General features: G+C 38.1%; 1 protein-coding gene across 10 annotated transcripts in view; it reads left to right on the forward strand.

Moving 5' to 3' along the window:
- Positions 1–12,848, forward strand: part of LOC148997267 (NACHT, LRR and PYD domains-containing protein 3-like) — a 133,946-nt gene that overhangs the window by 77,235 nt on the left and 43,863 nt on the right. For 7 of the 10 annotated variants that reach the window (XM_089118815.1, XM_089118824.1, XM_089118821.1 and 4 more), the window contains 2 exons: positions 9,280–9,405; positions 9,557–11,284. In XM_089118815.1, coding sequence (XP_088974941.1) covers positions 9,280–9,405; positions 9,557–11,284 — 1,854 coding nt within the window. The remainder of the gene's footprint in view (positions 1–9,279; positions 9,406–9,556; positions 11,285–12,848) is intronic. The other 3 variants (XM_089118817.1, XM_089118833.1, XM_089118849.1) reach the window with 1 other exon arrangement.

The raw sequence follows: 12,848 nt of genomic DNA on the forward strand, positions 1-12,848 counted from the left end.
TTTCCTACAGAAGCTAAATACCACAAATCCTGTAGAGTCCAATATACACAAAATTTAGAAAAATGGAGAAGTGCAAACACAGAAAACAAGGCCAAACAAATCCAACTAGTAGAAGCTCACAGTGAGGCATTTGGTGCTGTATCCAAATTAGATGGAATTACAATGTTCATGTGATTGGGATTTTGGGATTAGGGAAGTTTGTGCATTGCAGATGAGCTATGTAGATTTTGGTCATATCAGTCAATTTCATAATTTTGTTGCTGCCGATGATTTCCTTGTCAATTACTCGAGATACAGCACCAAATGCCTCACCGTGAGCTTCTACTAGTTGGATTTGTTTGGCCTTGTTTTCTGTGCTTGCACTTTTTTTTTTTGCTTGCACTCCATTTTTCTAAATTTTGTGTATAGGGTGACCATATTTTGATTACCAAAAACCAGGACACTCGGCCCGGCAAACAGCTGGGCCTACTCAAATGATACTCAAAGTTTACTCAAAGATACCTTATTAATTTCAATAGATTTAAAGTAGTTTATGCCTCCTCTGTATCAATAGAAAATTGTTATATTGTTATAAGAAAACAGGACATGTCCTGGGAAAACAGGACAGTTGGTCACCCTAGTGTATATTGGACTCGTGGTATTTACCTTCTGTAATGGTGTCTGGTATAAGTTCACAGGTTACAGTCATTCTGTGAGCAGATTCCAGTGGTTCAGCTAATCTCACGTCTCTTATTTCTTTGATTCTGGCTAATCTTGCATCAGAATCTGCTTTTGCCCATAATTGCACGAGTGGTCCATATACAAGACCAGGGACATGCACAATGCATCTGGACTTTGGTTTTGTCCCATGACATCCCCTATGCTTTGAAGGACCTGCAGTCCTGGCCCACTGACTCATGTCTTGACTCAGACATAACTGAGCAGTTCAGCTAAAAAAAAAGGTTCTTCAGGGGTTCTTTGCAGTGGCCATGCTGCTATACAGGGGCGCAACTACCCAGTTTCAGAGGGGTATGCAGCAACAATTTTAGCGCCCCCCCCCCCCCCCAAAAAAAAAGGAAAAATAAATGTAATGTAAGTGTGCTGTGTAATAAGTGAGTAGGAAGAAATGAGAGCTAACAGAAGAAAATAAGTGCAAAATTGTCGTTTATTAACGGGTCAATGACGGATAAGGATTTTCCACAGGCCAATTTTAAAATACTAAAAATAATAATATCTGTTGCAATTGTTCAAACATTAAGGATGTTGTGTACACCTAAATTCATTTTAAAAATTGAATTTAAGTGATTTTAGTGTTTTTTCATCTAGATGAATTGTCCCTAGCCTTAAAAAATGTCATGTGGTGCGACCGTGATTTATCTTAAAATTTATTAATTTCTTTAACATGCTTAAACATTATTTTACAAGTTCTTAGTAAGTAAAGTGTTTAGAAACCAAGTATTTGCAATTCTTTTGAGTTTTTGTAAATAATGATCTCATTTTTTGTTCTATAATTTCTGAGTTGCCTTCTTAATTCTAGTTAACAGACTTATTTTTCCTATAAATCACATAAAACTGATAGAAATGTTTTAAAAATCTAATTTCCTGAAGCATACTATATCTGTGATTCATATTTCAGCCACAGAAATAAAATATATATTTTTAAATTTAATACAGTGATTGCTTTTATTGGTCGCACCACATGACAAGTGGTCGCTCCAAATGACATGAAGACCTTATATAGTTAAAATCTATTTAAAGAGATCAATGAACAATACATTTTGTACATAAAAATGATTTAAACCAGATTTTATACAAATTTCAAAGAATTTTCTTGAACATTAAAATTTAATAAACTTTTTTTTATAAAAATCACATCACAAACACAAGTGCACCATTTAATTTAACTTGACTTAGAATTTCTTTCTAACAAATAATAATTGTTATATATATATATATTAAATAAAGATGTTTTATATTTTGTAAATGTCCTAACAGAAATGTATAAACATTTATTTTTGTGAGTGAATATAGCAATATTGCAAACATAAATGGACAACCTTAAAGGCGATTTTCTCAATGTTTCGATTTTGTAGCACCCTCAGATTCTAGATTTTCAGTTGTATCGGCCAAATATATCTAAACAAATCATACATCAATAGACAGCTTATTTATTCAGCATTCATATGATGTATAAATCTCAATTAAAAAAAATTGTGTGATGGATGTGACCCATATGACATTGACCCATTGAGTGGTTTTATGGTCTAGGGTTACATGTTAGAATGATTTCTGAAGGATCATGTGACACTGAAGACTGGAGTAATGATGCTGAGAATTCAGCTTTGATCACAGGAATAAATTAAAGTTTACTATTCACATATAAACCAGATATTTTAAACTGTAATAATATTTCACTCTTCTTCTCTACTCTGCTCTTGCTGCAGGGTAAGAATTTTTTCGCTTGGCAGGCAGTGGCATCTGGTAAAATAGATTAAAATAGTTTTATATAAATAAATAGGCAATAATAAATACACTACAAATAAATGCAGTATTACTAAACTGAAATTACATGCTCTATTTTTTTTCATTTTTCTCATATTGTACAAAGAGTGAACATAAACTGTCTGAAATATATTTAAAAAAATCCCAAATTGCATAAAAATCTTTTCCAAATGATACTAAAGTAAAGTACTTTTTTAAAATAAACCGTCGATTGAATATAAAAGCATAAAACTGCCAATCTAGGACATATATCTATCATTGAAAACAGTCTGCAGTGGTCGCACCACATGATATTTGACTTTTTCAAATTCATTCATAATTTACAGGCACAGAAATGGCCACCAAAACAAAACAAGCTAGCTTGCCAAAAAAGGTCACTATGAAATTTATAATAAAAATATATATTTGTAGAAATAACTTTAATATTACATTTTTTTGAGGTCACACCACATGACATCCAAATTTGGCAACTACATACCAACCATTACAAAGGTTTATTTTTTTTCCAATTTGAGAGAATTAAAAACCTGCTTGCTGCTTCCATGGGTCCTTGGTAAATTGGTTTATGATGTAACTTCCTGTGTTTGAATAGTTTTCAACATATAAGTCCCAAAATGGTAGTTCTTTGATGGTCGCACCACATGATATTTCATAAAATAGACATCATCGGACAAAGTTTGTTTGTATATTATGATGGGAATATAAATGCAAATGCTTAGAATTTTTTTAAATGATCACAAAACATTTTGGAAATCATGCCAAATAGTGCAGTATATAAATTTGAATTAATTCAGAGTAATTTCAAAGATCTTTTCAAAACAGAAGTTATGGCCGGACGGTCGCACCACATGATGTTTTGACACTTTAAATAACAAAATAATAACAAATAAGTAAAAGGTTTTTGAAAAGTTAAAGTGAGTACATACATGAGAGAGGTACTACAAATATGCAGTATCTTTATAGGCATTTAAACCCATTTTTGCCTGAAAAAATGCAGTCGGACAGAAAATTTAGGCGTCACGTCATTGACCTACAATTAAACTATAGCTACTCCACCTTAATGAACCCCCCTAAGAAAACTATAAGCTCCATTGGAACAGCAATACCAGTGTTTATCACAGGATTTTAGGTAAAACTGTGGACCTCTGTTTCTCTAGGGGGGTTCGGGGGCATGCTCCCCCGTAAGAAAATTTTGTGTTCTGTAATGTTAAATTCAGCAGTCTGGTGCACTTTGAGAGTTCAAAATTGAAAGCTCTAACCCATATTCAGGGTGCAAATTAAACAGAGAAAAATGTTAACCTCTTTTAGTTAGTGTCTGTCTACATTACACTACTACATAATAAATAGTTATAATATTAATCCCATGATAGTAGCCATAAAGGCTATTGTAAAACAAATGCACAGAAAAATAAAGGAAACTTTCATAATTAGTTTTGCACTAATTTCTATACTTGAAAGATACTTGCGCATAATGACGTATTTCATGGGCCAGTGTGTCAGAAAAAAAAACTAAAGCTGACTTTTTTTGACCAATGCATTACACCAGCACAGCGCTGCCAATTAAGCAAAAAACAAAACAAACAACAAACAAATGGGCCGCCGATGTATGAGTTTTGTGGGCCGTTAAGACAAATAAATTAAAAAAGGATGAAATGTATTGGCTGAAAAGCACTTCGGCCCAGCGGGAATCTCCCGGTAGTCCCGATGGCCACCGAGATATAGCCTACATGTGTTGGGATGTCACATTTTAAATCCTACCTGTTGGCTTTCAGCAATGCATGCAGTTATTTAGCTGCTGTCGTATCAATTGACATGCCATCTCCTTTTCTCTCTTTCTTTTTCCATTTTTAGCCCCACAACATTTTGTTTAATCCATCTTTTTCGACGACAACTCGACTACTCGTACCTGCTCGCTCAGAGCTCACGGCGCCCCCGCCCGCTCGCGATATTACCCGCCCCCCTTCTCCATGAGGGCGCCTACTCTAGCCTGGCTGTTAGTCCTCTAAAGTTTTATATAACAATGAAGGAATGCAGAAATCATTTAGAAACGCACAACGGCAGCTACATATAGAAATACAATATAGCCTATATAATTTTTTTTTTTTTTTTTACCATCGCTTTGGCGCCCCCCATTGTGCTGCACCCCTATGCGCCGCATATAGCGCATACCCACTTTTTGCGCCACTGCTGCTATATAGCACCACTAAGCCCAGTTTGGTTCTTCAGCGGTTCTTCAGTGGTTCTCTGGGTTGGTTAACATGCTCTATGGCACCTCTTATGGTTCTACATAGCACCATATGACAAAGAAAAGTGCTATATGGCACTTAAAGTGGTTCCCCTATGATTACAAGCCAATGAACCACTTTTAGCACCATTTTTTTTAGAGTGTATGTTGAAGAAACCAACTACATAACCGACTAGATTATCTATGTTTATGAGATATGTGTGTGTGTGTGTGTGTGTGTGTGTGTGTGTGTGTGTGTGTGTGTGTTTGAATAAGCTACTGGACGTCTAAAATTTCCCTTTGGTATGAATAAAGTAGGCTATATATCTATTAATCTATGAAATGTCATTTAAAATAATTTAAAACGTAAGCATCAATGTAGTTAGGGTTGCAACGGTATGAGATTTTCACGGTATGATAATCGTCTCAGAAAATATCACGGTTTCACGGTTTCACAGTATACGATATTAAACTATCATTATTATAATCATCATCAGCTACAATGGCCCTAAATGAATAAAAACAGATATTGTTTTTGGTTGAACATGGTTTATTGTAACAAAGTTTTTTTCAATAGAGTCTTTATGAAATGTATATTTATTTCCTCAGAAATTCTGGGTTGTCTGAAATAACTTCTGTGATTGAATCCAAAATGTATTTTTGAGAATGCAATCAGATAAAATGTAACAACTTTAGTTTGTCTACACAAGAGAAGTTTAATAAATTAAAACATGGACAAAAAACTATACACAATATAATATATTTTAGTCATAGGCTAAACCAAACTTTTTTTTCCAGGTTGTACTGAACACCTATGAGTTTCAGTCAGTGTATTTGATGATTATTCTTTAAAAAAATAATTATAAAGTGCACATTAAGTGTTCTCTGTCTAGATATGTTCATGTGTTCACGTCTTCGTAGTGGCTGAGACAGCTTTAAAAACCACGAGCTTCATGCGTACTTGAGTGTGTACTAGATCTACTAACTAGACGAAACGGCGCTGCTCATTCATACAGAGACGCGCTGAATATAGAAGCGGCTTGCACACCAGTCTTTTTGCGTTGTATATTCACAGACACGCACATCGCGATTAGATTTAGGCTACTGCATAGCTATATTTTGCTTTATTCATCCATCTATCTTTTTAAATCGCACATTTTACGTGTCATCTGTTTTGTAACGCAAAAAGACGCATGTGTGCGTCTTTTTGACAGACCGGGATTCCCTCAGCATGACAGCAATAATATGGCCTTAAGTTATAAAAGTTATGAATAACCTTTATCTTCACGGAGGGATGGTGTTCCTGAATATGGGAGAACATGTTCGACGTGTTTACTCCTTTTGCAGCCACTCTTCGTCCACATATCTTGCAAACTGGATATCCATCTTCAAGGACAACACCACGATCGTTTTTTCGGATATAAGTTACAAAATATTCCCATACTGCAGATTTTATTTATTTTTTCGGCGGGAGATAGAGATTCGCAGCCTCTGTCTCGGACATTTTCAGCGCTGTACGGATATGGAGTAAGCAGTCAAGCTGAAAGAAGTTGCATGCGGCAGTGCAGGTGAATTCTTTTTTTTCTTTCTTTTTTTTTTTTTTTTACCGCGGATAAGCAAATGTGCACGATATGATAATCATACATGTCAATATCGCGATAAACCGCCATACCGGTATACCGTTACAACCCTAAATGTAGTTGATGCTAAAAGTAAAAGTAAGCATCAATGTAGTGTAGTAAGATGGGTCAATTATATTAAATTGTAAACTAAAATATCAAACATCGAGCAATTCAGTGAAACAAATTTCTAGCTGTATAGGCAGAGGATGCAGACTTGGAGGATCTGTCTGTGTGAGTAAGAACAGTCTTTCAGGACAATCTTTATAAACCTGTCTGACACAGAGGAAACTATTAATGAAAATTCAACAAATATCTTATTTTGTCATTGGATGAACAACCCAGACAGGTTTCTGATTTGTCAATGAAATGATTTGTGAGCCACACCCCTTTGATGGAAAGGGTAATGAGGGTTGGAATGTTAGCATGTTAAGTGATACTATGGAAATGGACCTTGATCGATTATATCCATACAAGGCCTTAACTATATTAAATAAAAAATAATTAAAAACAACTATTTAAAGTAACTATCAATGTAGTATAGTAAGAGTATTGAGTAACCTAAAAGCTGTTCTGATTGACTAGGCCAATCTCGACATGTTAAAATAGCTTAAAATCGTTTTTTTAGAGTTTCCCTATTCAGGGCTAAAACAGGTAGTGTATCCCAAAAATGTCAATGTTAACATTCATATTAATATTCTACACATGCAGACCTTTCAGAAAAGCATGATTTTGTCAGGGGAGGGGGTTGGGGTGTATGATAGGCGAATGGTCGTGGCCTATGCATGAAATGGGCTCATTATGTCAACATAAAGCCTTAACTATGTTAATTTTAGACACCTACCAATAAGCAGCATGGTAGATATTTGACCTAAGTCATCATATGTTAAGTTTGAGTGTGTATTGGGTCCCTTAAAAGCTGTTCTGATTGACTAGGCCAATCTCGAAATGCTAAAATCGCTTAAAAACGTTTTTAGGGTTTCCCTATTCACAGGCCTAAAACAGGTAGTGCAACCCAAAATTTTCAATGTTAACATTCAGATTCATATTCTACACATCCAGACCTTTCAAAAAAGTATGGTTTTGTTGGGAGGTGGGGGGGGGTGCACGGTAGGCCTATGTAGCTCGCCGCCTAGTACAGTAAGCTGGTTTAGCTTTAAAGCTCAGCAACACATTGGTCTCTTTAGTCGCTGAGTCTTCATCCTCCATTGGGCCGTTCACAAGAGTCATGTGATGTTCACCTGAGTTTAATCTATTCTATAATTCTATAGTTGTTTTCAATGTTTTTTTTATTCTTAATGCCTAATAAAACTTTTTTCAGTTGCTTTGATTCATTTTTTAACTCATGCTTAACATTTAAAAAACAGTTAGTTAAAGGGTCACTTCACCCATTTGCATTAAGCTTTGTATCTTTAGAAACCCAGTCATATTTTTGAAGGGTCATGGTTTATTCCCTTATTTTCCCTGAGATGGGACAAATAAGGATTTAAGTGTTTTACTTCCTGCTTATTATGACGTAGAAATCCTCATTTTGCGTCACGATAAGCAGGAAGTCACATTTCATTAAAATCTTTAGAACTACATATATTAGCTCATTATTGTTCCAGGGTGTTGGACCCACTCACCCACTCACCCTACAGGCCTATTACAGATCAGTGGGTGGGACTTCACTTGCAGAAACTGAAATCAATATCCGCCATCTTGTTTGGAAGCTAAGCTAACAAGCGCTGTAGAGATCGTAAGTATGACAATGACGGAAGAAACTAAACATGATATGGAAGAAGAGGATTTTGAAGTTCTGCTGCTCGAATCCGATATCCGATCTTTACGAGTCGCAGTATAGTTTAGAGCAGCTGAGGCTGATGGAGGAGCAGGAGGCGGCTGCCCGTCGGTCGAGATGCCCGGACTGGGTCGAGCTGAGGCGGATTGCTGTTGCCTGTACTCTCGCTGCGTGCTACGGCCTACGGACACAGAGTCCGTCTGCTGCAGAGAATTTCAACGATGGCAATTTCTCTGAATTCTCTGAAAATCTCTGAATCAGACGAGCACACGGACGTTTGTGTTGTGATAGTTTCGCCTGACTAAACATCCATTATATCATGCAGTAATTCACCATATAGAAATAAATACAAACGAGGAGTAATTCACTAATGAGTTTGCCAATGTAACGTTAACAGGGTTTGTTGATATGGGAAGAAGGAGGCAGGAACCGGCGAACATTTAAACATTTTAATAGTAAAATGAACAAATACAAAACGAAAGTTCCTCATTGACGACTGCTGTAACGTTACACACAACAGAAACAAAACACAGCATAAAATCAGGCCTGTTTCTCTCGATCTGCCGTCGTCGCTCACCGTTTTATGCTTTCGCTTTTCCGTGAGAGACGCAAGATCGGCGTGCCCCTCACAGGTGTCTTTCATTATCAGTCTCTGTTATAACTCACGCCACCGGCCTCGCGCAGAGCGCCGTCCTCTTACATCCCTCGCCCTCGATCATCCTGCTCGCCACAGCCAACGAGACATTTTGTGTGAAATGAATGTCAAACTCCGCTGACAGCTAATGTTAGCCTTGTAGACGGAAGAGTGAATTCTCTATTTGCGCTGTTCCGGATTAGTGGGTGTGGCTTGCGGAGCTGTGGATTGTGGGACATATAGTTTTTTTCATATATAGGCACCCCTTGGTTATTTTCTGTCTTTTCTCAGCCAAGAGGGCACCAAATTAAAAAAATTATTTTACATTTCGACTACATATATGATCCACTTTCAATAAAGATTAATCTTGCAATGGGTAAAATGCTCCTTTAATTCCTGAAAATAATTATAATCAAAATTACACTGAGTTACAGACGCTAAAGCAAAAGTGTTACAACACTCCCTGGTTTTTCCTAAAGACAGAAGATTCCAGTAAAAGTGCACAACATTTATAAGTCTGTATGTTTTTTATTTTACTTAGTTTTGAACCCAGTTCAGTCCAGAAGAAGAGCTCAAACCCAGAGTCCAGCTGTGTGTCTGTGAAGAGTGACTGGTCTATGGAGAAACCACAAGTGTTTAAGAGTGGAGAAACACAGTCTGATCTCAGGTATATCATTTCGATCACTCAAACACATGATTAATGATAGAAATATTTCAGAAACCTATTGATGTGTCCCATAATACAGATAATCAATTTTTTAATTCATGGTTATTTACTTCTCTAACTTTATTAATAATGTCTTATTGTAATCTTCCAGCCATGACTCTAAAGCTGCTGAAGTCCTCAACACACTGAGATCAAATCTGAGACAGAAGTTTGAGTGTGTGTGTGAGGGAATATCAAAGCAGGGAAAGCCAACACTCCTGAATGAGATCTACACAGAGCTCTACATCACAGAGAGTGGAAGTGGAGAGATCAATAATGAGCATGAGGTGAGACAGATTGAGACACAGTCCAGGAGAGCAGAAACAGAGGACACACCGATCAAATGCAGTGACATCTTTAGACCTTTACCTGGACAAGACAAACCCATCAGAACTGTGCTGACAAAGGGAGTCGCTGGCATTGGAAAAACAGTCTCTGTGCAGAAGCTCATCCTGGACTGGGCTGAAGGGAAAGAGAATCAGGACGTCCAGCTCATATTTCCACTGGCTTTCAGAGAGCTCAACTTGATGAAGGACAAAACACTCAGTCTTTCAGATCTTCTTCATCGCTTCTTCCCTGAAAGCAGAGAAATGGCCATATCCAGTGATGAGTATAAAGTGCTGTTCATCTTTGATGGTCTGGATGAGTGTCGTCTGTCTCTGGATTTTCAGAGCGATGTGAGGTTGTGTGATGTGACTGAATCAGCCTCAGTGGACGAGCTGCTGACGAACCTCATTGTGGGGAATCTGCTTCCCTCGTCTCTCATCTGGATCACCTCCAGACCAGCAGCAGCGGATCTCATCCCCTCTGAGTGTGTCCATCGAGTGACAGAGGTACGAGGCTTCAGTGACACACAGAAGCAGGAATACTTCAGGAAGAGGATCAGTGATCAGAGTCTGGCCCACAGGATCATCTCACACCTGAAGTCCTCAAGGAGCCTCTTTATTATGTGCCACATCCCAGTGTTCTGCTGGATCTCAGCCACTGTTCTAGAGGAGATGTGCAGTGAAGCAGAGAGACGAGAGATTCCCAAGACTCTCACTCAAATGTACACACACTTCCTGCTCATTCAGACCAACATCAAACATGAGAAGGACTATGAGAAGAAAGTGAAAGATGAAGACATGATCGTCAAACTGGGGGAACTGGCGTATCGGCAGCTTGTGAAAGGCAACCTGATCTTCTATGAGGAAGACCTGAGCGAGTGTGGCATTGATGTGGCAGAAGCATCAGTTTACTCAGGATTGTGCACTCAGATCTTCAGAGAGGAGTTGGGCTTGTGTCTGGGGAAAGTCTTCTGCTTTGTTCATCTGAGCATTCAGGAACATCTAGCAGCTCTATATGTGCATCTCTCCTTTATCAACAATAACATCAATGTGTTTGACCAGATTACCAAACCAACTAATGGAGGCAAAGTGTCCCTATCTGATCTCCATCAGAGAGCTGTGGATGAGGCTTTACACAGTAGAAATGGGCATCTGGACCTTTTCCTTCGTTTCCTTCTGGGTCTGTCAGTGGAGTCTAATCAGAGTCTCTTACAAGAACTAAAGACACAGACAGCAAACAGCTCTCACAACAATGAGGAAACAGTTGACTATATTAAAGAGAAGATCAGGGAGAATCCCTCTCCAGAGAAATACATCAATCTGTTTCACTGTCTGAATGAACTGGGGGATCTTTCTCTAGTCAACGAAGCTCAACCTCATACTTGGTCTGGAGGATTACGTGATGTGAAACTCTCCTCGTCTCAGTGGTCAGCTTTAGTGTTTGTGTTGTTGTGTTCAGAGGAGACACTGCAGGAGTTTGACCTGAAGAGCTTAATTGGAGTCAGTATTGATGGGTAAGTAACACTGAGTGCAATCATTACAGTCTAAAACATTATGAACAAAGAGAAACTCAGAGATCAGAGGTGTTTAAATCACAGGCTCAGACTGATTTCTGGGATATTGTCCATAATTTGCGGGTGTTTCTCAAACCGTGGCTGTGTCCTAGTAAGGCTGCATATCTCAACTGCCACGTCATCAAGCGCCTCTGAAGGCCGTCTCAGTTTGAAGGATCTTTTGAAGACAGACTTCATTTTGTGTCTTTAATTCAGATCATTTTGAAGGATGCATCAAGTGTGTCCTTCGTGTTCTTCAATCTCCCACAATCCTTTGCACACATTCCAGTTCATGTAGAAGAACTGCTGGAAAACGAGTCGGCACTGAGTTTATCCGAGTTCATTATGAAATGTAAGACACAGATAATGTGTTCGGAGATGAAGGCATACATGTTATCTTGAAGCCACGTAAGCATTTTTCACGTTAAGCATTTTAGAAGGTCCCCATTAATTGCCGCCTCTGTGCGTCTCCGTCTCAGCAACCAAACCAGCTCTAATTGCCAATAATCAACTAAGATTCATATACATTAATTAATTACTGCTTTATATGTCTATTTAAATATTTTAAACTTCATATGATCTGTATTCCCATATGAAACTGGGATCCGAGTCAGCAGCGCATTGGCCGGGAACGTCCCGGTAAGTGTTTGGTGGGACTCTGAATGAACCGGAATGGATTTGAGCAGCAGCGTGGAAATCAGCGCTGTAGCTAAAATGTGGAACGGAGTTAAATTTATTAGGGCTTTTTTCAAGTGGAATGGATTTGACTGACGGCGCTCTGAGAAGTGAACAGACACGTGTGTTGAATTAGAGACTGTAGAAGTGAGTGGCTCCAATATCATTGGTCTTAAAAAGTGGGTGCGGGTCTTGTCCCACACATACACAATGGTTCTGACGCCCATGAATGAATCACTGAACGCTACAGCTACCACGATGTCTTACCTGGAGATTCAACCAGATAACAAAATATATCTGGAAACGACACCTCCAGCCATTTGGTTGGATCATTGACCCAGTTTTTAATTAAATAAGGGCAATCATAACCTATTGCAGTTAAATTTGCAATGTACCGTTGCCGGTCGGCAGGCGTCAATGACTCGCAATATGACATTTTTGTCATTCAAATTAGGGATATGCACATTGATGCTGCAGTATCGATATATCGATACTCACAAGCTACTTACTTGGTATCGATACCTCTATAAAAATATTGATATTTAAATTATATTAATAATTTCTGCATCATTAAGTGTTTTTGGTACTTCTGTTTAATGTTTGTGCTAAATAAAAAACACCCCTGCCTGACATATTTAGCTGGCCCGTGAGAGAAGCGAGCGACGTGCCCTGCCCACACGACACGTCATGTACACGACACGCATCGCACAGTTGCACACTTCCGCATAGAACGGCACTATGGCTGAAAGAAAGCAAAGCGTGGTGTGGTGCTATTTTTCAATGGCAGGCAAAAATCTGAAGCTTAAAGATTAGAAAATCTTTATCAGTAATTAAAAATAAAACTTTGAAA

This window comes from Pimephales promelas, chromosome 2, assembly GCF_988280905.1.
Source record: "Pimephales promelas chromosome 2, fPimPro1.hap1.1, whole genome shotgun sequence".
Taxonomy (NCBI): domain Eukaryota; kingdom Metazoa; phylum Chordata; class Actinopteri; order Cypriniformes; family Leuciscidae; genus Pimephales; species Pimephales promelas.